This window comes from Chroicocephalus ridibundus, chromosome 1 (assembly GCF_963924245.1).
Source record: "Chroicocephalus ridibundus chromosome 1, bChrRid1.1, whole genome shotgun sequence".
NCBI lineage: Eukaryota > Metazoa > Chordata > Aves > Charadriiformes > Laridae > Chroicocephalus > Chroicocephalus ridibundus.
Window position 1 is genome coordinate 84,747,383 of NC_086284.1, and position 21,294 is coordinate 84,768,676.

The window sequence follows — 21,294 nt, forward strand, 5'->3', positions numbered from 1 at the left end:
AAGGAGGGGCCAACACTGAGAGTTAGGAGACAACAACTAGTCCTAGGTCTGCAGAGATGAGTTATACACTTCAGAGTAATCTTCATTACTTTTAAAACTGTTTGTCTTGGGAAGTTTCAGGAGAAAGTTATCCACTAACATAATATTTTGTAGAAAGTGACCCTCTAAAAATAATCTTATTTTTTTAAGCTCTTCACTCAGAACAAGGCAAAACCAAGTTAACTCTCCTATTCTTTGCAACGTTACGTTAACATCACCTAGCTCTAGATCCTCCTATTTCTTCTCATGGAAGACAGTGGAGTGACCTGCTTAGGAACTTTAAAAAAGAAAATTACCATTTTTTGCTCTTAGGCTCCAAGCAACCACCAATCCAGTAAATCATGGTTAATTTTTAACTTTAAATACAGCCCTGACTCAGCTTGCTTCCAATGAAGTGTTTAATAAACTCTTATTAATTGGGAGAAGTTCAGCTGAATGCAAAATCTTCAAATCAGAGGCCTACATTAGATGTCCAGTGGGGCTCTTTTACCACAATGGACTTTTTTTAAATGAAATTGGCCTGCATGAAGCCTTTCGTCAAAAAAAGGCCTATATCAAGACAAGCGGAAACTTCTCAGCATAGCCTGACTAACACACAGTCTACGGTAGGGAATACATAAGCCATTTGGATGAGGAAGTCCAAAGCCTCCAGCATTTCTACCATCACATTAATTACATTTACTAGAGACTGAACAGGTGGCAGCAGAGAGATTTGAAAAACCAATTCCTTAACGTGAAGTAGCCTAACACCTACGGAAGCTGTACAGGGCAAAAAGAAATCTATGCAATTAGTTCACAGTTCACTGAAAATTAATTGCACTTCCAATTTTCAGGACACAGTTTTATTGGAATTTTGCACCTTGTTGTAAGAATGCTGCACGAAACAGAAAAGGAAATTCTCCTCTTCCTGCTAAAGGGATTTTGAGGACTGTGTGCAGATCTTCATCGACAGCTGCTTGTACCAGACCACCAAAGCCACGGTGGCGAAATGATGCTCTAACAGTAGCTACAGGCAGCTTCTCTTCCCTCGCTGTGGTTACTCCCTAACTGTTTTAGTGAAGGGCAGATGTTGTGCATGACCCAATTGAATACCCTTTTTTATTTTGTTATGGCTTTGGGGTGTTGCACGCAGAATTCAGCGTTGATTAAAAAGCACTAACATTTGGCTGAACAAAACCCAATTTAGCCCCCTGGGCCTGTCTGACCCACTAACCACCGCTTCCTAACTGCTCTGTTATGACAAAGTTTGCCTGAGAAATGCAGAGCAAAAAAATATAACGCTTACGTCAGTTTTGCAACATTTCCTAAATGACATTACTGTGAAAATCCCCATTCCCCCATCCTCAAATTTATTGTTTTTAAATTAAACATTTGTAACAGAGACATAACAACTGATGGAGCCTCTTTAGTGACCAAACAGGGAATGCACAGAAGTATCAGATAGACATATTACATCGCTCAAATGCAGACAATAAAGTTATAGCAAGATCTCATTTCACTACAGGGAAAAGACAGGGGAAGAAGCACAGAGTATTTTGAGAATTTAAAATATACCATCGCTATGTTACAGGACACCACCTTCCTCCAGGCACACCTATCCAAATAGGTATCACCCACCAAAACAAATTATCCCCATTTTGTATCCAGTTTTCTTTCAGGTAGGTTTCCTTAAAACATAGGTCGTTCATATGTCTTGTAGGCTCAGGGTTTGCCTAGGGCTTGTGCTTTCCGATAGACCTGCAAGAGTAAACCCTATGCAAAAGAGCATAAAGCACAGAGGCAGGTAGCACAGAACATATTTAGCCTTTTCTTCCCAAAGCAAGAGCAAAGGTACTAGGTGTCATGCAGGAAGAGGGGCGATAGCTACATTTGCAATACTTCCACCGAATTTATCAAGACTTGGTGCCAAACTTAAGTTCCAGTTCTAAAGCATGCAGGGAAAATTGCATCTTCTATTGTGATTTTTTTTTAAATAAACGTAGATTTCCCATTTATCACCACAAAAGAGGGAAAATTTGAAACAAGTACCAGCCGCTAAGTGCTCAGAAACCAAACAGTAAACAAAAGCCTCCAAAATAATAGCAGGTCTTGTGATTTTTTTCAGCATTCAAGGACTACAACAGACAATGGCTGGATAGGAGCAGGAACCAAGAGCAAAGGTTTTTGTGGTGCTTAAGAACTAGATGCCTGCAGCTCTCCAAAGCCTGCAGAGAAAGTAAGGAGACAGCAGAGACCCCCTTTCAAAAGAACATGAGACATCTTACGGGTAGTGGAGGTTAATGATATCTTGCAAAAATGTGATTCTAAAAGGGAGAAGGGACTGTCACGTTTAGAGATCATTAACACTTAATCATTTTACAGGACCAAAGAAAGTTATGCTTAGTGACCTCTCATGTCTTGAGCTTTCCAAAGATAAATTAGGACTTCTGAGAAAGAAACAGGGAAAAATCAGCAGACCCCAAAACACAGCCTCTCTGTACAACTCATACATTTGCTTTCCTTTCCAATGACTCCCAAGCTGAGGGGATGTCCAATACAAGCCTTCAAACTAAGGATTGGTTTCATTTCACAGAGACAAATCTTTCATAGGGGGAAAAAAAAAAAAAGGCAGCATACTACTGTGTACATTTCAGACATTTTTTCCACAAAAGAGGTTTCAATTTCTTATGACAGAAAGGCCTTTCTAGTATAAGTATCTTGCTTGTCTGGATTAAAAAAAAAAATTCCTACTGGTTTTTGTTCTTCTGCCAACATCAACTTCTTAAACGCTGTAAAAGCGATCGACCATGAAAAAATAATAATATTTGCTCCATCATCAGAGGTCACAGACATGGAAGGCCTTACCACACCACTGTACGTCACAGCAGAACAAGGCTGGGGCATCAGGGCATCCAGGCACTATACTGGAGAAGAATCTGGGAAACCATTTCAGCAGATCCCCATGGATCCTGTCTGAAAAATGCCTTGGAAAACAAGTAGCACAGCGGTAACCTGAGAGACTTTGAAACTAGGGCTCCATAGTTGTGACACAACGACAAGACAACCTGATGCAAAATGCTTCTTTTCAAAAAAGCTTTACTGCATTTTTTTTTTTTTACAAAAATCCATGTTCACAGTTTACCGTCCTTTCCGCAAAGACAGACTGAAGATACTCTTTTAAATGGTGTTGTCTACATATAAGGAAAAAACAGGCAAATCACATAGCTCATGTGAAAGAAAACCATAAGCAAGGGACTCTCTGAGCCCTCAAACTGACAGTTTCCATGGTTTGAGATTAAAACTCTGTTGTACTCTTGCTTTTTCCTGAATTTCCCACACACGCATACAAAAGGCAATGCCTGTAAAGCCCAAAGGACTTGGATTTAATGCAGTAACTCCAAGCAGTCCTATCTTGTTAACTATTTCAGATGCTTATGAAAAGAACAGCATTCAGTACAGTTATAAAGTTACCTTTTCACTCACCCCCCATTTTCTGCTCCTATAGGAACTCCTGGCTTTCTGGAGATGGGCTAACAAGAGACCCTGCCAGCCATCAGCAAGCTCTGCAGTGGGCACTGTACCCCTGACAGAGTCTCACCAAGGTACGTGTTAGCCAAGCCCCTGCTTTCTCTACAGAGATGAGGGGTCCCATCTAAACAGATACTACCCCAGCAGACGTTACTGAGCCAATGGAGCAGCAGGGGAATGAACGGCATGGAAGGAAAGATTTAGCAAAGCCAAACGCTGCTAGAGTTAATAATCATGCCCTAATTCAAACCAGGCTCCTCCAAGGCAGTTCAGGTTCATTTTAATTACTACGCAGGTTTTTTTCTTGGCATAAGCCAAAGGGGTTCACATCAGAACCGCAGCAACCACTTGGGAGGCAGGAAGCTGCGGTGCTTATCCTGTGAGTACCATGACCTGCATTAATTAGTATGTAGTGCTGCACATTTCCTCAAATCATCTCCAGCACATACATTCCTGGTCTCACATCCAGGGTCACCACAGCTATGAGGAGACAAAAGACATTGGTGAAGCTCGCCGGCACTGCTGCTGGGCCTCTTCCACACATCTCCACAGGGGCACAGCTGCCGGGGCTAACATTTGGGAAGGTATTTCCTCGTGAAAACTCCTGCCATGGATGCTACAGGTAAGCCCACACACAGCTTCATGGAGAGAGACAGCAGGAGACGGAACTCCCAAGCAAAGCTGGAAATGAAAAAGACGGCAGGCTAGTGTGTGAGAGGCTGAGTTAATAGCCAATTTAATGTCATGTGAACAGAGGCAAGTTTAGGTTACTACAAAAACCCTGATAGGAAAGAAGCTATACAGCCCAGACAGAACACTACCAGACATCTAGACTGAGCAATTTTTGCCCCAGTGCATACTGGGGGATTGCATCTGAGGGTGATCACAAAGCCACCTAGTCCGCTGGGCTTTTTATAAATGAAGTGTTATGTCAGCAGTATACACAAACACAAGGAGGAACCCTTTAATGCAATATTACTTTTACATCTGCAAAAAGTCTTTTCTATTGCATCCACCGCGTTCCATAAACAACAACAAAACAAACAAACAGATAAAAAAGCAGACACAAAGGGGGGAAAAAAGTAAAAATGAACACTTGCCTTGTTTCACGCTGAGCCTTGAAAGGCTGTAGAAACACCACCCTCAAAAACCCCTTGCGGAAAGGACTGCAGATGCCCAAGCCATGCCTTACACTTTGTCCCGCAGCCACAAAAGCCCCTGATCATGCTGGTTTCCCACACAACGGATGCTGGCAATGGGCACACAGCTAGGAAGGGCTGTAATCCTGCTGTCCTTCTCTCAAGCTTCATGTTTTGCATCATTAACTTCAGTGCTTAAGAGAAACACAGCTGTCTTGGCAGGTCATGCTCAAGGAAGAAAAGCAGTTTCTGAGATAATAACTGCAAAAGCTCCTTAAAAGCTCCTTAAAAGGTCCGCAATGACCTAGGGGAAGGATTTTAAATTAATTGCCAGTATCTCCTAGCAGGAAGCACCGGCATGGTACATCCTGAGTGCTGTGGGAGGCCTGGGATGCAGGCTGTCACCAGGGTGCTCTTCCCAGCTGTCCCCTTCAGGACAAAGCAGGGCATGCAGCAGCTGCCAAGTGGGAAAGCTTTAAGGGTCACAGCTCCAGCCGTGTCTGCCACCAGAGAGCGAAGGCTCTTGCTGCAAGTCCACTCCTAACTATGGAAGTTACCAGAGTGCCCAAGAGCAAAAGCCTGAATGTCTCTGGGACCACACATAGCAGCTCAGGATCTATTCATTTTTGGGATACTGCTGTCGCATCAGTGATTTAGCCTGACAAAAGAAAATACTATTAAAATGGAAAATAAATGCAAGTTCAACAAGGCCAACTGTATGGTCCTGCACCTGGGTCAGGGCAATCCCAAGCACAAATACAGGCTGGGCAATGAGTGGATTGAGAGCAGCACTGCCGAGAAGGACTTGGGGTATTGGTGGATGAAAAACTGAGTATCAGCCAGCCATGCGCACTCATAGCCCAGAAAGCCAGCCATATCCTGGGCTGCATCAAAAGCGGCGCGGCCAGCAGGTCGAGGGAGATGATTCTGCCCCTACTCTGCACCACATCCAGCTCTGGAGCCCTCAGCACAGGAAAAACATGGACCTGTTGGAACGGGTCCAGCAGAGGGCCACAAAGACAGTCAGAGAGCTGGAGAGGGCTTCTCTTCTCCAGGCTGAACAACCACAACTTTCTCAGCCTGTTTTCATAGAAGAGAAGGCTCTGAGGAGACCTTATAGCAGCCTTCCAGTACCTAAAGGGGGCCTACAGGAAAGATACAGAAGGACTCTTTATCAGGGAGTGGAGCGATAGGACGAGGGGCAATGGTTTTAAACTGAAAGAAGGGAAATTCAGATTAGATATTAGGAAGAAATTCTTTACTGTGAGGGTGGTGAGGCACTGGAACAGGTTGCCCAGGGAGGTTGTGGATGCCTCATCCCTGAAGTGTTCAAGGCCAGGCTGGATGGGGCTTTAAGCAACCTGGTCTACTGGGAGGTGTCCCTGCCCATGGCAGGGGGGTTGGAACTAGATGATCTTTAATGTCCCTTCCAACTGAACCATTCTATGATTCCATGATTTCTCTCCTGTGTTTAAACTTGAATAAGAAAAAGAAATCTTTCTCCATAGAGATCTAAAAACCAGATGCAAATGCAAAGCACAAGTGTTGGAGCAATGAAGCATATGCAATGAAAAGCTTGACATATTTTCTGAGTAAGGCAGTAGAAAACACTTACTTTATTTACAAGGCACAGGACCTAACATAAGGGACATTTCACACATGCAGAAGATGACAGATTACTGACCATGTGGGAAGTGGGTACAGCAGTCACGCTGTATGTCACGTATGGAAGGAAAAACACATGCTTCCCTCCTACTAATCTTACCATCCTCTTCCCTAAAAAACAAAGGGTTAAGGATCAAGTATTTTAAGAAGGATTACAGTAGATGAGAACTTAAGCAACATGATGGCATTTTTTGAATCCATAAACCTGCCTTATACCACGGGAAAGAGGAAGAATGCTTTGGGAACTCACATTTTGGCTGGATAACTGCTTTTCCCCTTCTGCATCTTCTTATGAAGTTGGTATAAGACCCTCCCCAGGAGTCCCTGCACGGGGACCCATTTAGCATGCTGGAGAAAGAATTAATGAACAGAGATACCACCTTTCCAAGTAGCTAGTAGAGCTTCTTTTGTTTCTTTGTTTGTTTTTTTTTTAAACATAAACTCAGGTATTGTTTCCATTCTCATCCTTCAGTTAAACTCTAACAACTGTGTTGCAAACAAGAAATATTCCTAATTCTCTAACCCATTTGAACAGAATTATTTCTAAGAGGGTAGGTAATCTTCGTAAAGTAGACTGCCATCCTACTGCCAGCATACTGAACAATTTGGCTCTACATACAAAAACCAGCAATGCTATCTAAGATCAACTAATCAAGCATGAAACAAAATAGTTTCAGCAATTAAATGCATTTTGTAAGGAGAAGTAGATGACACCGACTAACTACATCGGTATTTTCCTGAATTTTTTGTTTGTATGTTCTTATAAAAACAGGGAAAAAAATTCAGTGTGCAGTAATTAACACATTTATACACTGGGTTTTAACAGCAGCTGGGGCATTCCCATTAGCCTTGGCAACAATATTTCATTGTGTGCTGTGCCCTTCTGGCACTGTGGAAACAGAAAGCCAAGCCTCCAACTTCCCTCCAGTAGAGCACTTAATTTTGCTTTGAGAGTGTCTCCTGAATTCCTGAGTTTTTTACAGCTGTTTCTCCCAATGTCCCCGCTGTTTTCTATCTCTAGCAGAAGTACATCACTTACTTCGAAAGTTTTACAGAAAAAGAAAATAATTTTAATGAAATCTGCAGACTCTTTAAGGCTAAAATCATTTGAGTCTTGACTCACTGCTACCTCATTTGTTTTTTGTTTCAGTTCCACCCACTCCCTAAATACTTACCTTCAGTCTGCCATGGCTACATTTAATCAGCATTTTCAAGAGTTTACTCCTTCATGGTTCATTTCTGCCTCCCTGAGGTTTCCACTGAGGAATAAAAGGAATTTAATATGTGGTAGATTACAACAATTTCTCAAACACAGTGTTGCAAGCCTATTAGTGGCAGATAGGATAAAAAACCTCAAAGAATTTAAGGAGGAAGTTAAAGATTAAGTACCTATTGTACACTACTCACAGCTCAAGTTCGAGGAGAAAAGCAGGTATTTCCAAACTGTTTAAAAATAATTTAAAGGGAGGGACTAAAAATTACAGGTCATAAACCCCAAAATTACTTAACTGGCTATTTTTCATTCCATGTCATTATTTCTTTAAGTTTCCAGACATTATCTGAAATGGGGGATTTTCATCAGACAATTACCAAGCATGAGAAATTGCCACTTTAATTTCAGCATGGAATGGGAAAAACGTCTATGGAGTGAAGGCACGCACTGTATGAAGGAAATAATTACTAACACGGGCTACATCAGTCACACATAGCAAAGCCCCCTCTGCATTGCATTCCTTGTATTTGCTTATGGAGAATTCTGGCTCAATATAACAGTTATCAGCTTTATTACCTAATAACTTCACTGGCTAGGAAGCAGGCGATAATAGATGATGCACTAGATTCTGCCACATTCCCCGACACAGTACGACAAGCATCTCAGAGATTTCAAGAGATTTCAAGGCTTTTGTGCCAGCGCCCATCGCAGAGCCTAAGCAGATGTTGCATGAAGCGTTATTGTTCGTTACACCTTGCAAGTGGTGGGCTCTTGACAGATGTGCTGGAGCAGATCCCTGTGCTTGCACCGAAAGTTCTCTCCAAATACTCCCACTAGTCATCTCTCTTTCCTCCTGACTTCTTTTTTTTTTGGTAATACATGCCTAAGCAGCTCAAGAAAAGCATTTAACTTCCCACAAGGGAAGTTCCATGGGGCAAACTTATTTTCAGCTGCGTGCCTAACAAATACGACAACTCATTTTACACTTTTGTTTGGGAAAGTGCATGACATTTATGTCAACACAGTTGTGGCAACAAAAGCTTAAGTTTACACACAAACAGCAATCATTTAAAACCTTCCAAAAGTTATTCCTTAAAAAAACACCAATGCAAAAATACACAAAAAACACCCAAGAAGAAAATTAAAATTACTTTAGTATGGAAGTTAGGAAAAAGTAACGAAGATCCAGCCAGCACTCTGCACTAATTCAGATTTGCATGGCGTTTGTCGGCACTGTGTGTGCCCAGGACTTCATTCCAGCAAATCCTGACAGAGGTTCACAGAACCTAGAATTTAAGCAGCTTTAGAGAGACATCTTGACAAAAGCACTTTCTTACGTTGCAGAACACTTCTGACCCATCAGAGAGCAAAACACATATAAACCCAAAGAGTTTAAAAAACAGTCGATGGGAAATCTCTCTTGAATAAGGTCAAACTGCAGCTGCTCTCCCGGGCAGGCTCACAAAGGGCACAGGCACCAGCCAATGCTCACCTTCACCCTGCAGCTTCCCCAATGTGCCCTCAGCACCAGGAATGAAAACCCTCTATGCGTTTTTCTAGCGCGCAAGCTGCCAAAAATTCAGACTAAATAGTAAAGCGAAACCCAGACATCGGAGAGTCCCAGTTAGCTGTGCCTTGCTGGCAGCACGAGGGAGTGGGATTCCTCCTCGGTTCGCCATCAGCGGCAGCTTCCATGGCTCCAGCTCAGCAAAACGACCATTAAGTCCAAATGTATGTTTCCAATATTATGAAACCCAGTACACTACTCAAAAACGTAATCCTCCTCTGGCTGGACTCCCATCGTTTACTCTGGTTTTTGGATCTCCCGACCAGCTGCATTGTTAACACAAGGCATCCTTTCTGCCTGCCCGGTCCACAAACCGGCACCTGGAAGGCAAACCAGCTGCTTCCCTACTCCTGAGCCACTATCAGAGCAAGTTTTGCCCTGCTTGCCTTCAGCACAATCCCATTCTCTGACTTATGTGTGGTTTAGATGGGGGCAATTCTTATACTGTCATTGGCTTTGAAGGAATGTATACAAAGAGTTTTAGGCTGCAATATGCAATGATTGCTCTATACTCTTAATAAAACATTTTTAAAAATCCACAAAATTATGAAGGCTGTATCTTAAGTTGGATACTCCAAATCAGTTCATAACTTCAAGAAGTCCATTCTTCTTCATGACCCATGTCCTGACTATCTTTGAACCACAGTCCTTTTCAACATTCCTCCCCCCAGGCAAAAAAAAAACAACAACAAAACCAACCCAAACATTAAGTACAAACACATTCCTGAAACTTCAGGTTAAAATTTCAAGTGTCACAGGCACTCAAGTATCAAAGCACAAAAACAAACACACAGCGATGCACTGAGGTTTATACCACACTGACAGCTCTGCATCAGGCACATCTTTCTATTAATGAAACATAAGCTCCATTCACATTTTGAAATTGCTGCTAGTCAAACAGCTCCAAAAAAAATGGAGAACAAAAGATCTTGAATTCTCATAGTTCTTTGTGTTGCTTGTAAATGTTTCCCAAGCCGCAACTCCACATGCAAGCTTTTGAGCCTAAAACCCAAGAGACAAACAATTACGGAGAGGGAGACTGACAAAGCACCAAGACAGAGCAGCAACAGAAAGTAACAAACAGCTGAGGACTAAGTGGCACATATGATGCTATCTATTCGTTACACCAAACGGTCACATCTCCTCCACTGCTGCTCACTGTGTTTAGAGGGGAGGGATGACAGGGAATTTTGATGGGCACAGCCACCCTGGCACCCCAGCTGTCTGAGGTTCACACCTGCCTGTGGTAGAAAAGTTGGGAGAGGATCAGGAGACGTGGATTCCTCCCCTGGTGCTGTCACAGTGAGTTTGCTTCTTCCAGGCCACAGGCTACATCACATATGACCTGGAAGAAACCACCTTACAAGATGGGTGTGATGGGCAAGAGCCACCATGGCCGTTTCGTCCTTTGTGGATATTGACCCGGTAATCCTCCCAGTGCAGGCTTCTGCATCTGTACAGAGCCTCGCAGGCTCAGCTGAGACCCATTACTTTATTACAACCATCTTTGATGTCCCACACAGAGACTAAACTATCTTTCATTTGCTCACCACAGCTCAAACCCAGAGGCACTCGTACCCAAATGGATTTTAAAGAACTAGCCAGGGGAACAGAAAGGATTTTGATTTCCCCGGATGGTTCAAACCAATCCAGCCACAAGCATGCTGAGGCAAACCCTGAAGAAGGACCCCCCAGACAGTACCACACATCCCACCAGACCGGCATCCCGGTGAGATGCCATGTGCTCCATCAGGAGTGAGCCTCAACCCCACACTCCAGGGTAAAAAGCACCTATGTTAAAAGTACGCTATAAGCAAATATATACATCCTCCACTGCATTAACACTGTGGTGCCACAACGGGTTCAAAGGTTTTGCAGGAGGACCTGAGCAACTCGTGGGAAGGTGGCTCCCATGGCTCCATGCAAGCTCTTGGTGTCCCAGTGGGAACAGCCTAAGGAGCTGCACAGATGAGCAAGGCGATGTGCAGCCCAGGCAGGTGCCAGGGATGCATTCATGGGGCCCAGGCGCACCCCCGTGTGAGGAGGGGTGAAGGGCACACACAGCTGGGGCGCACATGGGGAAGGTGAAAAAGAAGAGTTTCAGGGGGAAGAACTGCCCTCGTGGGGAGTGTGGTAACATAACAACCCGCAGCAGCTCCCTCTGAAAATGCTTTACCCTAGTGAAATTTTACTGGATACAATGTTCTTCTAGAAAAATAAAAAGGCATTTAAATCCAAATACCATCAGTGGAAGTACAATATGCACAACGATTCCGCGTCTGGCTGTACCAGCTGTATATCTCAGGGAAAACAAAATCCTCGCTATGAGATTGTGCACCCACTCAGGGATGACACGATGCCGCTGCACGAGGAATAAAAAAGATACCAAGGAGCGGGCTTCTCTGGGTTTATTTTAAATTTATTTTAACCTTATCATGAAATGGACTTTGGACTTATTTTTTACAGCAATGACTTTAGATACTGCTAAATATTGCCCAGAGAAGTTGCAGATGCCCTGTCCCTGGATGCTTCGTCCCTGGAAGTATTCAAGGTCAGGCTGGATGGGGTTCTGAGCAAGTGAAAAGATGTCCCTGCGCATGGCAGGGGGTTGGACTAGATGATCTTTAAAGGTTCCTTCAACCCAAACCATTCTATGATTAGGCAGCATTAATCTTGAAAAGCAAAGGCTATAGAAAAAATCCTGTATAAAAAACAATGCTTGCAACATGATGACTGCCAGAATAATAACACGCGGAAGCAAACTTGAAAAAAAGCCCACCATACCTGGCTTGAGAAAAAGAATCGAATGCTTAAAGTCCTTTAAACATTGGAAGTGACCTGCAGATTTCAATTGGTTTATAAAATTCTAGAAACACTCTGAAAAAGACAGATAACGAGGCACTGCCACTGTTCAACCCTGACAAGGATGTAATCTATAATCCAGTATGCTTTTCTGAAACGTAACATTTTAAGACTTATCAGACACATGATAATTCACACACAGGACAGCAGATTTCCTATATTGTTGAATCACACATTTAGAAAGAGAGCAGGAGGGAGAATCTGTAAACATGGTGAAAACACAAGTTGTTTAGGATACTGGGAAAAATCTGAAATGCACAACATTTTCTCTTCCACCTCCTTCTCAGACAAGGAGGATTACAGTGAGAAGGCAAAATTAAGTACTTTTTAATAGCCTAAGCAGGTGTTGTGGAGACAGAGGAAGGGCAGCAGTAAACAATTTTATATTTCACAGGTTTTAAGAGAAGATAAACTTAATATTAGTGTCTTTTTTTTTTTATAGGAACAAGATTAAATATATTTAAGAGGTGCAAGATTTAACAGAATATGGACTACAACACTTGACAATTGAAATCCAGCCACCCTTAATGACCGATACTAATCAGATTTTACTATTACCGCAACACACAAAAGATTTCAGCTCCCGCCTGGACAAAGTATACAGCTGAACAGAAAGACAGAGGACTGATTCTCTTTCAGGATTTGCCCCCAGCTGTTTATAAGAAAGCCTGGTTTAGGGAATATTTGAACCTACTCTGGACACGTTTCACAGAAAAGTGAGGACCATTTCTACGGGTGGTAGAAGTCCCCCGAGATTACTACCTAGGAGGAAGGGATGGGTCCCTCTGGGATGCAGGAGCAAGTGCTGCTGGGGAAGCTGGATGTGCTGCAGAAGGCGTGAAGGACAGGGGACGGCCCCGTCACGGCACAGCGTGATTGATGCTCCTGGAAACTCCTGGGTTTGCGGGCTCTGCGTGACAGCAGTTTCTGCACAGGGACTGCAGACAGACGGGATGCAAACCCACATGAAGGCGGGCATCATTTCATCCCCCGTTTGTGCACAGTGTTCTCCTCAGTATCATTTTTTGGTTTTTTAAACAACAAAAAAACCACCACACATGTACGCACTCTGCTGCAACCACTTTCCTTGCTTGAAAGCAACAGTTTGAGGAGTACAAAGAAGAAAATCATGAAAACATGCAGTTCCCAAGAAACAACACCGTACCACTTTTCAGAACTTCTAGGAACAAAAATCTTCCACACTTTTTGTTCATTTTGTAAAATACTAGCCCCCTCCCCACCTCCTAGATGAGACACTACGTTTGGGAGAGCGTGTGCCATGCTGTTAAGAGGTGGGTTTTCTCACACGAGACACATAGAGCACTGTGCTGGTTATTACCGACAACCCTCCAGCAGATGCAAACCCTAACTGGTGCTGAACACAATGTCCCCGACCCTCAGAACATCAGTGGCCACGGTGGGCTCTCAGCACCTCCGCTAGTCCTACACAAAAATTTTGTGCGAGAAAGGACAACTGAAATGGTCCCAAGGAAAACCAGTCAAACACATCCTTCCCATTGGATCAGGAAGCTCGACACAGCACCAGGGCTGCAAACACGTTCTGGTTAGATGGTCACATCAACCTCAGCCTACCCAAGGCCAAGGCAGCAGTTACACAACGGCACAAACAAAACATCGTATTCATGAGGGACTGGATCCCCAGCTGACAAAGACTTCTTTTTGTAACTTCTTTTTGAAGTTTTTCATCTGAAATTTGTGCTCTCTAGAAGTACCCTCTAGAGCCTGACTGACCATGCCACTGCCACCCCACCAGGCATGGCTTGATCATCCAACAGCATTTCTAAGCAAAGAAGTCATCAGACCTTGGAGTTTTGTGCTATTATCATCATTATTAGCAGAACATTCAAGAAATGTTTTCTTCTCTCCACTCCCCTTTTCCCCAACTGTTACATTCAGGACAAGACATTCTATACAGACATAAGACATACATTTCAGATACTGTTGCAGAGCCACAACTTGCGAGACTAACTTCAGTGTTTTTCTAAGATTTTAGGACTGCGATTAAGATTTGCTTCTCCTCAAGATGAATCATCCACAAAGATTTCAAACAACTTTTTGATTTCAATCCCTAGCAACTTAATTTACTGAAGAAAAATCAGTTTCATAGACTTAGTAGCAAAGACACTTAAGAATAATTTTACACGTGTTACATGTTATTTAACAAACTTTATTTCCTGCCCCTTCCCCCAATAAGATGTTGTAATCCAATGAGTACAGTTTTCTTCGTAAGAAACCTGAAAACATTTCTCTCCCTCTCCCATCCCCATTTCAAGATTTATTTGACATGGATCCATGGCAGTAGAGTAAAAGTGTGCGTTGAGAAGGATACTAAGATACAGACACGGGAGAGGCTGTCAACTTTACAGTTTCATTTAATATCAAGAGTTAGGAAAGCATAGTCTACAAGAATAAGTATCGGAATATACATGCAAAAAATAAGCTTTCTGGTGCAGATAATAAAGCTGATTGGTTTGTTTCAGCCTTCAGAGCTGCAGAGGCAGTAGGGATCCGTACTTTAACATGCATTGAAAAAGGTTTTGGAAACTTCAAAAAAGCTTAGCAAAAAAACTGTAATACGACAGGAGTCTGACCTTCACTAAGCTAGGGAACAAACCAGTTAATAAGCATTTAGAAATTAAGGAATTAGGTGATGAGAATTAATTTAACAAAGTAGCAACCATAGGAATTCTGTCAGCTTCCTTTGGCTTTGGCTGAGTAATTAATTCTTCTTTTTTTTTTTTTTCTTCTCCTTCTTAATTAAAACCAGAGACAGTGCCAGCATCAGCGTGTGCATATTAACACATGGGCACGCACTGATAGCTCTGCTTTAGCAGCTGCAACCTCTACGCAATAATACGCCACTGGCAAACTGGACCGAAGATACAGCTGTATTCTTCTTCTTTTTCTTTTTTTCCCCCCAAACCTCCTAACTTTCATTAGTGCTTAATACATTTGGGTCTACCGTTGGTTGAAAGGGAAGGCTCGCAGGAGGCAGCCCCTGCTAAAAAGGCCCGCGCTAGAAGGACGCGAAGGCTGAGCCTGTGCTATCGACCACCGAGCGACCCACGGGCAGGACCAACCCTTCCCCCGGCGGGGCCTCGCTTTGCTCCCGGTAACCCACTCGCGCCAAGCGCCCCCCCTCTACACAAGTTCGGGAACAGAAGCCGCCACTTTCCATCGACGCCCCATTGCCTCCACCGAAGGAGGAAGAGGACCAAGACCCCGAGCTACGAGAGCTAAAAGCGCATCACTTTATCCCAAGGGCCCACAGGATTCCCTCATGTTCCCGCCGGGACGCTGATGCCGGGCACACGGGCGTCCCCAACGCTTCCCACCTTGACGAGACACCTCCGCTCCCCCCCCCAGTCCCATCCTCCTCACTCGCACCGCGCTCCGACCCCCGGCAAAACCCGCACCGCCCCCCAGCCGACCCGCGCTGGGCGCGGAGGGGCCGAGCGGGACCCCCCGGCCCCGCCGAGGGGCGACACCACCTCCCTCCACAGCGCCGGCTCCCAGCCCCGCGGGGAGACCCGGCCCCGTCCCGCTCCCCCCGGCCCCGGCACGGCCCCGCCGGCCGCCCCGCTTCCTCAGCTTCAGCGGGACGGAGGGAGAGCAGACACGCTCCGGGGCCGGCTGCCTACAACGGCCTCCAATAAACTGTAGCTCCGGGACTCTGTACTAGTACAGATTAATAATAATTTATTTTTAAAGGAAGGGAGCGCGCCGCAGCTGGCGAGGTCCCGTTGCCCCCCGCCGGCTGCCCAGGAGCCCCCCCCCCGCTCCCGCCCGAGTCCCTGTGGTGGCAGCGGCCCCGGCCCCAGCGGGGCGAGGCGGGGGCCGGAGGGGCGGCCGCCCCGGGGCCCGCTCAACAGGCTGCTGCCCCCCGCCCCGCCGGGCCGGGGCCGCCGCCACCCCCGGGGCTGCCCCGCACCTGCCCCCGGCTCCCACCCTCCCCGGAGCGGGGGCTCCCCGGCAGCCCGGCTCGCTTACCCATGGCTGGCTCTCGTCGGCCGGGCGGTGCGGGGGGGAGCAGGGACAGGGGCTCGCTCTACCGGGCTAGGCTGGGCGGGAGGCGCGGCGGAGAGCGGCGGCAGCAGCTCGCACACTGGCGGGCTCCGCTCGCCTCCGGCGGCTGCGGCGCGGCCAGAGGGGCGGGGATGGCCCCGCCTGCCTGCGCCCGCCCGAGGGGCTCCCGGCACGGCCCTGCCCGGCCCCGCACGGCCTGCCGCGGGGCAGGGGGGCGGAGCGCCGCCCCGCGGCCGGCCGGGCCTGGAGCTTGGGTGACCCTGAAACGGGGGCTTGTTTTCTTATTTTGGCCCCCTATTTCCTCGCCCTCAGACGACTTCCAGCGCCCCGGGCCCGGGCAGGAGCCCTGGCCCCTCTCCCCTTCAGGGCCTCGCCTGGGACATGGGGCTGAGGGCGCCCGTGACCTTCAGAGGCGGCGGCTTCTTAGTGTTTCTCCCCGACGACGGGAAGGGCACTGTGTGCCGAAACATAACGTTGTCTCATTAATACCTATATTCGTGTTCAACACTGTGGTTCGTACCTTCACAGCCTCTCCCCAACCCGTGCTGCGGAAGCTGACACTTGGATGATGATGTTCCAGCCGCACAACCTCGCGCCACGCTGCTCTCGCAGAGACTTTTTCCTTTCTTGAAACACTGTGAGAAACATACCTTAGCTTTTGGGAAAACCAGCGCAGGGGACCCCTAAGTGACAGACTGGTTGGTTTGGGGGGCGTACGGGAGCTTACTGGTCTAACCCCTGCATACCTGGACACGTTAGAGGCAAAAAATAATTGTGTCGCACAGGAGTAAGCGCAGACGCAGGCAATGGGTATGAAAGAGACTGTCAAAGTCGGCTTTTTCAGTTTAGTTGCTTTTTTGAGTTGGACTTCTACCATCAGAGCGATTTGATTGCCTCAAATGCAAAAGCCAGCTCTTTTGTCAGAATAAATGCACCTACAGTGACTAATATCAATCAGATGGTGCTGATTTACATTAATTGGTTACTTGGCATGCATTTCCCTTGCCTTTGTCACAATAATAGTATCCTAATTTTCTGTTATTTCCGTGAAGCATAAGGACATATTTCATCTTCTCCCATGATTGTTAACAAATTGATCTATTAAATTATGTAACCATATTATTCCCCTCTAAATGAGATCGATTGCTTAAGAACACATTAATATAACACAAAGGCAAAGGAGTGACGAAAGTGTGAACACTTCTTTTCAGGGAAATTAGTTCGTACTTTCCAATTTCAGGCCCCTGCTCCCAAAGCAGCGTGCGTCTGCGCTCACGTATAAAAGTTGCAATGTTAAAGCTGTGGTTTGTTTTCCATTAAAAGAAAAATCCCAGTCTCTCGGGCCAAAATCATCGGAGGCTTTCGCATCAGTTAGAACACACATGGTTTTCCAGTAAGGACGACAGGCCCAACACTATGCAAGCACTGCAGCATCAGGGAGTAAATGCTGCTTCTCTACAAGGCAGTAAGTGGATTGATTGAATAAGCCATTTTTTAAAGATAGGAAAAAAAATTCACACCAAAGCTGATCACTGGCAAGCTGCTTCCAGTCCCCACTGGGAATTAAAGCAGATGAGCTATGCACCTTTGAAAAATGAGATTAATCATGGAAATAGCACATGACCCTTAACTACAGTGGCACTAAATAGCACTGAAATATGGCGGGAACTGAAGGCAAATGGTAAGAGCACCCCACTAAGTGCTGGTGAGGGTATAAATTAATTTCATTTTTTAAAAGAAATTCTTTAGTTAAATTTATGTTCTGTGAAGCTCTTGCAACACACTGCTTGATTAATATTAGGATCAGCTGAAAAATATGTTCCTGATTCTGACTGCGGTTGCACTTACGGGTAACTTGCATCGTTGAAATCCATGGGACCAGTTGCTCAGGGGAAGTTGGTCAACAGGGTTAGCGCTGTCTGGATTGGGTTCACATACTTGCACCAAAGTATGGGGTAGACATTCCTATGGTAGTGCAGAAGGAGTTGTCCATATTAATATGGATGCAGTGAGAGGAGGGACTTGCTGTCCTTTATTAGCTTTCTGTCATCCTCAGAAATGTTGGTCATTTTTCTTTCCAAAGAGTAAAGCAGAGAACAGCTGTCCAAATATTGGTTATGGCTCAGCAGTCAATGGGGATTTCCACTCACAGAGATACTGAATCTCTGACAAGTGACATCAGAAGTTTTGGTTCTTTAAGCAAAACTACATTACAATAACTCAAATGAGGTCAAGGAGGCGGGAATACTTAGCTGGAATTTCTGCTAGGAATAGAAACTGACGGATTTCATTTCAGAACTAAGATGTCTGTAGAAACAGGGACTTCCCGAGTTGGGAAAGGCTTATGACTGGATTCTGGTCCATGCTCTTACTCTTTTATCAAGTACATAACGGAAAGGAGAGAGGCCGGAGTGTGCAGCATTTCAGCAAGTCTTAGTAGCTGAGTGGCTCCTTGCGTGCTGTAGCAGTAGAGTAGTGCAAAGGCCTGCTGTGAATTACGCTGGAAGCCAGGTTGATCCAGACAATCTTGGCACCAAGGGATTATAAAATGACAAAATCTGCAAATTTGATCTGCAAAAAAGGTCATTGGAATTTTGCACTGATTAATGTCATTCATTGTCTATGTTGGGTGCTCAAAGCCTTTTCCATAGCTTGGGTAACACCCTGCAAACATTTCTCTATTTGTCCTGTTACCCTAATGCTTGTGTGATGATACCAGGTATTTCAAGAAACACTTTCACTCCCTGCAAGCAATATGCTTGGTGTCTCTCCTAACCTAGTCTGGAGCAGTGCGTTCTTCTCTGGAGATGTTTTAAAGAGGTCATGATTTGCAGGAGAAAATTGAAGCTAAGCTTCAATATCAAGATCTGGCAAGGAGAGGTAAGACGGAAAGACTCATCAGTTGTAACCGAGGGAGTGGTATCGGTCTGAAACTCCGTATTTCACCATACATTTCACCATTTCCAGCAATCAGTGGTGAAACAGATTTTGAGAGCAAATGAAGGCTGGTTGCATATAATTCTTCATTATTTTTTTTTTTTAATTTACCAGGCTCCATCTGTCTCCCCACTTCTTCCACTGGAGACCATCCCAGCTCTAAACAAATCCCTGTTTTTCTTTGTAGATGGAACGGTGTGGTAGCTGCTGCTACCTGTTTGCTCATCTCTTTTACACTCCTGACGTCTTTCCTCAGGCAGTCTAACTCGACAGATTGCCCTAGATATGGAAGCTTTCCCAATTAAAAGCAGAATCAAAGGCAGTATTTCCACTTAATGTTTTAGCTTTGACTAAACATTTAGTCGCATTAAAGTTAGTTGCTTAATAATAAGATGTGCTAGTGGCACGCCTGCTTCGATGGGTTCTCACCTCACACCGTGCCCTACCGTCGGCTCTACGTGAGCCCCCCTCCCTTGGCTCCCTCTGCTAATACTGAAGCTAAGGGTTAATTGTGAATATTACTTCTTCTGACTACTACACAGGCAGTGCCAGTGGGTAGCAGTCGCTGCCAGTTTCCAGAGGATTAGAGTGAGTGTATAGGATGCCACTCCTACGCTTGAATTTGCAAAAATCCTGCGAACTTCTAAAACCTTATAAAATCAGGGACTCATAAAACAGCCTCCCCTTGAATGTTAACAGGAGTGTAGTTTAAATTTAAGGGAATCAGAAGGGATAAAATCTGATTTTAGTTGTAGTGAGTGTTCTCTGTGGCCTTTCTCAAGGGGGTTCATCCATCCTCTCTGTCTTCAGCTTCTGTGATTCCACGTACAGTCGAGGCATGCTGGGGTTTTTCTCTCCCACGTGATCTCTGTTCAAAGTGGCATTACAGAGGCCACAGACGTTAAAGAGAAATAAGATGACAATTGGATCACTTTGTACTCTCATCTGCGTGCAAAGAGGTGACCTTTTCGTGTTTTGAACTCAGCATCTTGGTGTAGATTAAGGGGAATGACTCACGCTCTCCTGTGTCATTTGTACCTTTTATATGAAGCTGATCCGCTTTAGACTCCAACTGCTGCTACCAAAACCCCTTCTCAGTGCTCGCTGCAGAGAGGTGTTTGCAAAGTTCATCCAGCAAAATGCCGAACAAAATCGTTCAGATCATTGGTAATGTGTAGTCTGGGGGAAAAGAGAGAAAGGAAAAGATAAAAAATGAGAAGTAATTTGATAGTTTAGTCAGCATGTAGATACTCCTCCTGGAATTCAACATTCAGGTACGATAGTGTAATGAATAAATATTCTTCAAAATCAAAACTGTTTCTTATTACCAAGTAGGTCATATTTCCAGCAACCATTTCTCAATATGTAAATATGAGCAGTGATTGCTTTAGAATAGATATAATTATATATTCAACAGAATGCATAATTTTTCCCAATGAACCACAGTTAATTTTATCTGAAAATTAGTGATTACCATTTTGGTGTTAATTACAGAGTACTAAATACATCTTCAGTGTTAAAAGACAGACTCATCTCTGTTTCGTATACCCCAAGTCACTTGTGGAATAACCAATGTCACGTTGTGATTTTAAAGATACAAAAAACCTAATTAGAAAATATTATTGAAAATGAAGGATTAATTTTTAGATTAGTATCTCTGGCAACTAAAGAATCATCTTTCACTTAGCTCTACATGAGGGACCTTACCATAAGAACAGCATTTTGCACTTAGGTGCGTGGCTATTCTGTGAGTGTCCATGAGAGATCCGGGTCTGCGGAGATACCAGAGGGAAGGGAAAGGTAATATTAGCTGTTTTTATTCTGGATACACACACTTGCTTCTGTGTCTTTCTCTCTCTGCATGCTACGTAGGTAACCACACCTGGTAGGGAACCATGTAGGAGATAGTATGAGGTCTGAAAGAGGGTGGATGGTCTCCGTAAAGCATTATACAGAGTGGAAAGCTTGTGAGCGAAAGAGTAAACTAACATCTTTAACACCAGATGCCCGTTATACAGGAAAAATACAAGTCAGTATGACCACGTGCACTCCACCTCGTTTCATCCTCCCTGATGGATCTGTGAAACGTGGATGAGAAATACCGACAAGTCTTTCTCCAAGTGAGAGAGAGAAAAGTCTTATCTCCTGCTATCCGTGTCACAATAAAATGATCCTGGTGAAGGCATTCTTCCACACGCCTCATTCTAAAACGTTCAGGCTCAAAAATGCATTTGAGTTTGGTCAGGGATGATGAGTTCAGTCTAACAGGCTTGGCTATAAACATCTACTGAAGTGCTTTGCTAAGTTCTTGTTACGTC

General features: G+C 44.8%; 1 protein-coding gene across 3 annotated transcripts in view; it reads right to left on the bottom strand.

Annotated features, from left to right (window-relative positions):
* GPM6B (glycoprotein M6B) overlaps positions 1–16,171 on the bottom strand; it is a 111,625-nt gene extending 95,454 nt beyond the window's left edge. For 2 of the 3 annotated variants that reach the window (XM_063341894.1, XM_063341922.1), the window contains exon 1: positions 16,004–16,171. In XM_063341894.1, the coding sequence (XP_063197964.1) occupies positions 16,004–16,007 (4 nt within the window). In that variant the 5' untranslated portion in view covers positions 16,008–16,171. The remainder of the gene's footprint in view (positions 1–16,003) is intronic. The other variant, XM_063341931.1, reaches the window with a different exon arrangement.
* Between the last annotated feature and the right edge of the window lie 5,123 nt (positions 16,172–21,294).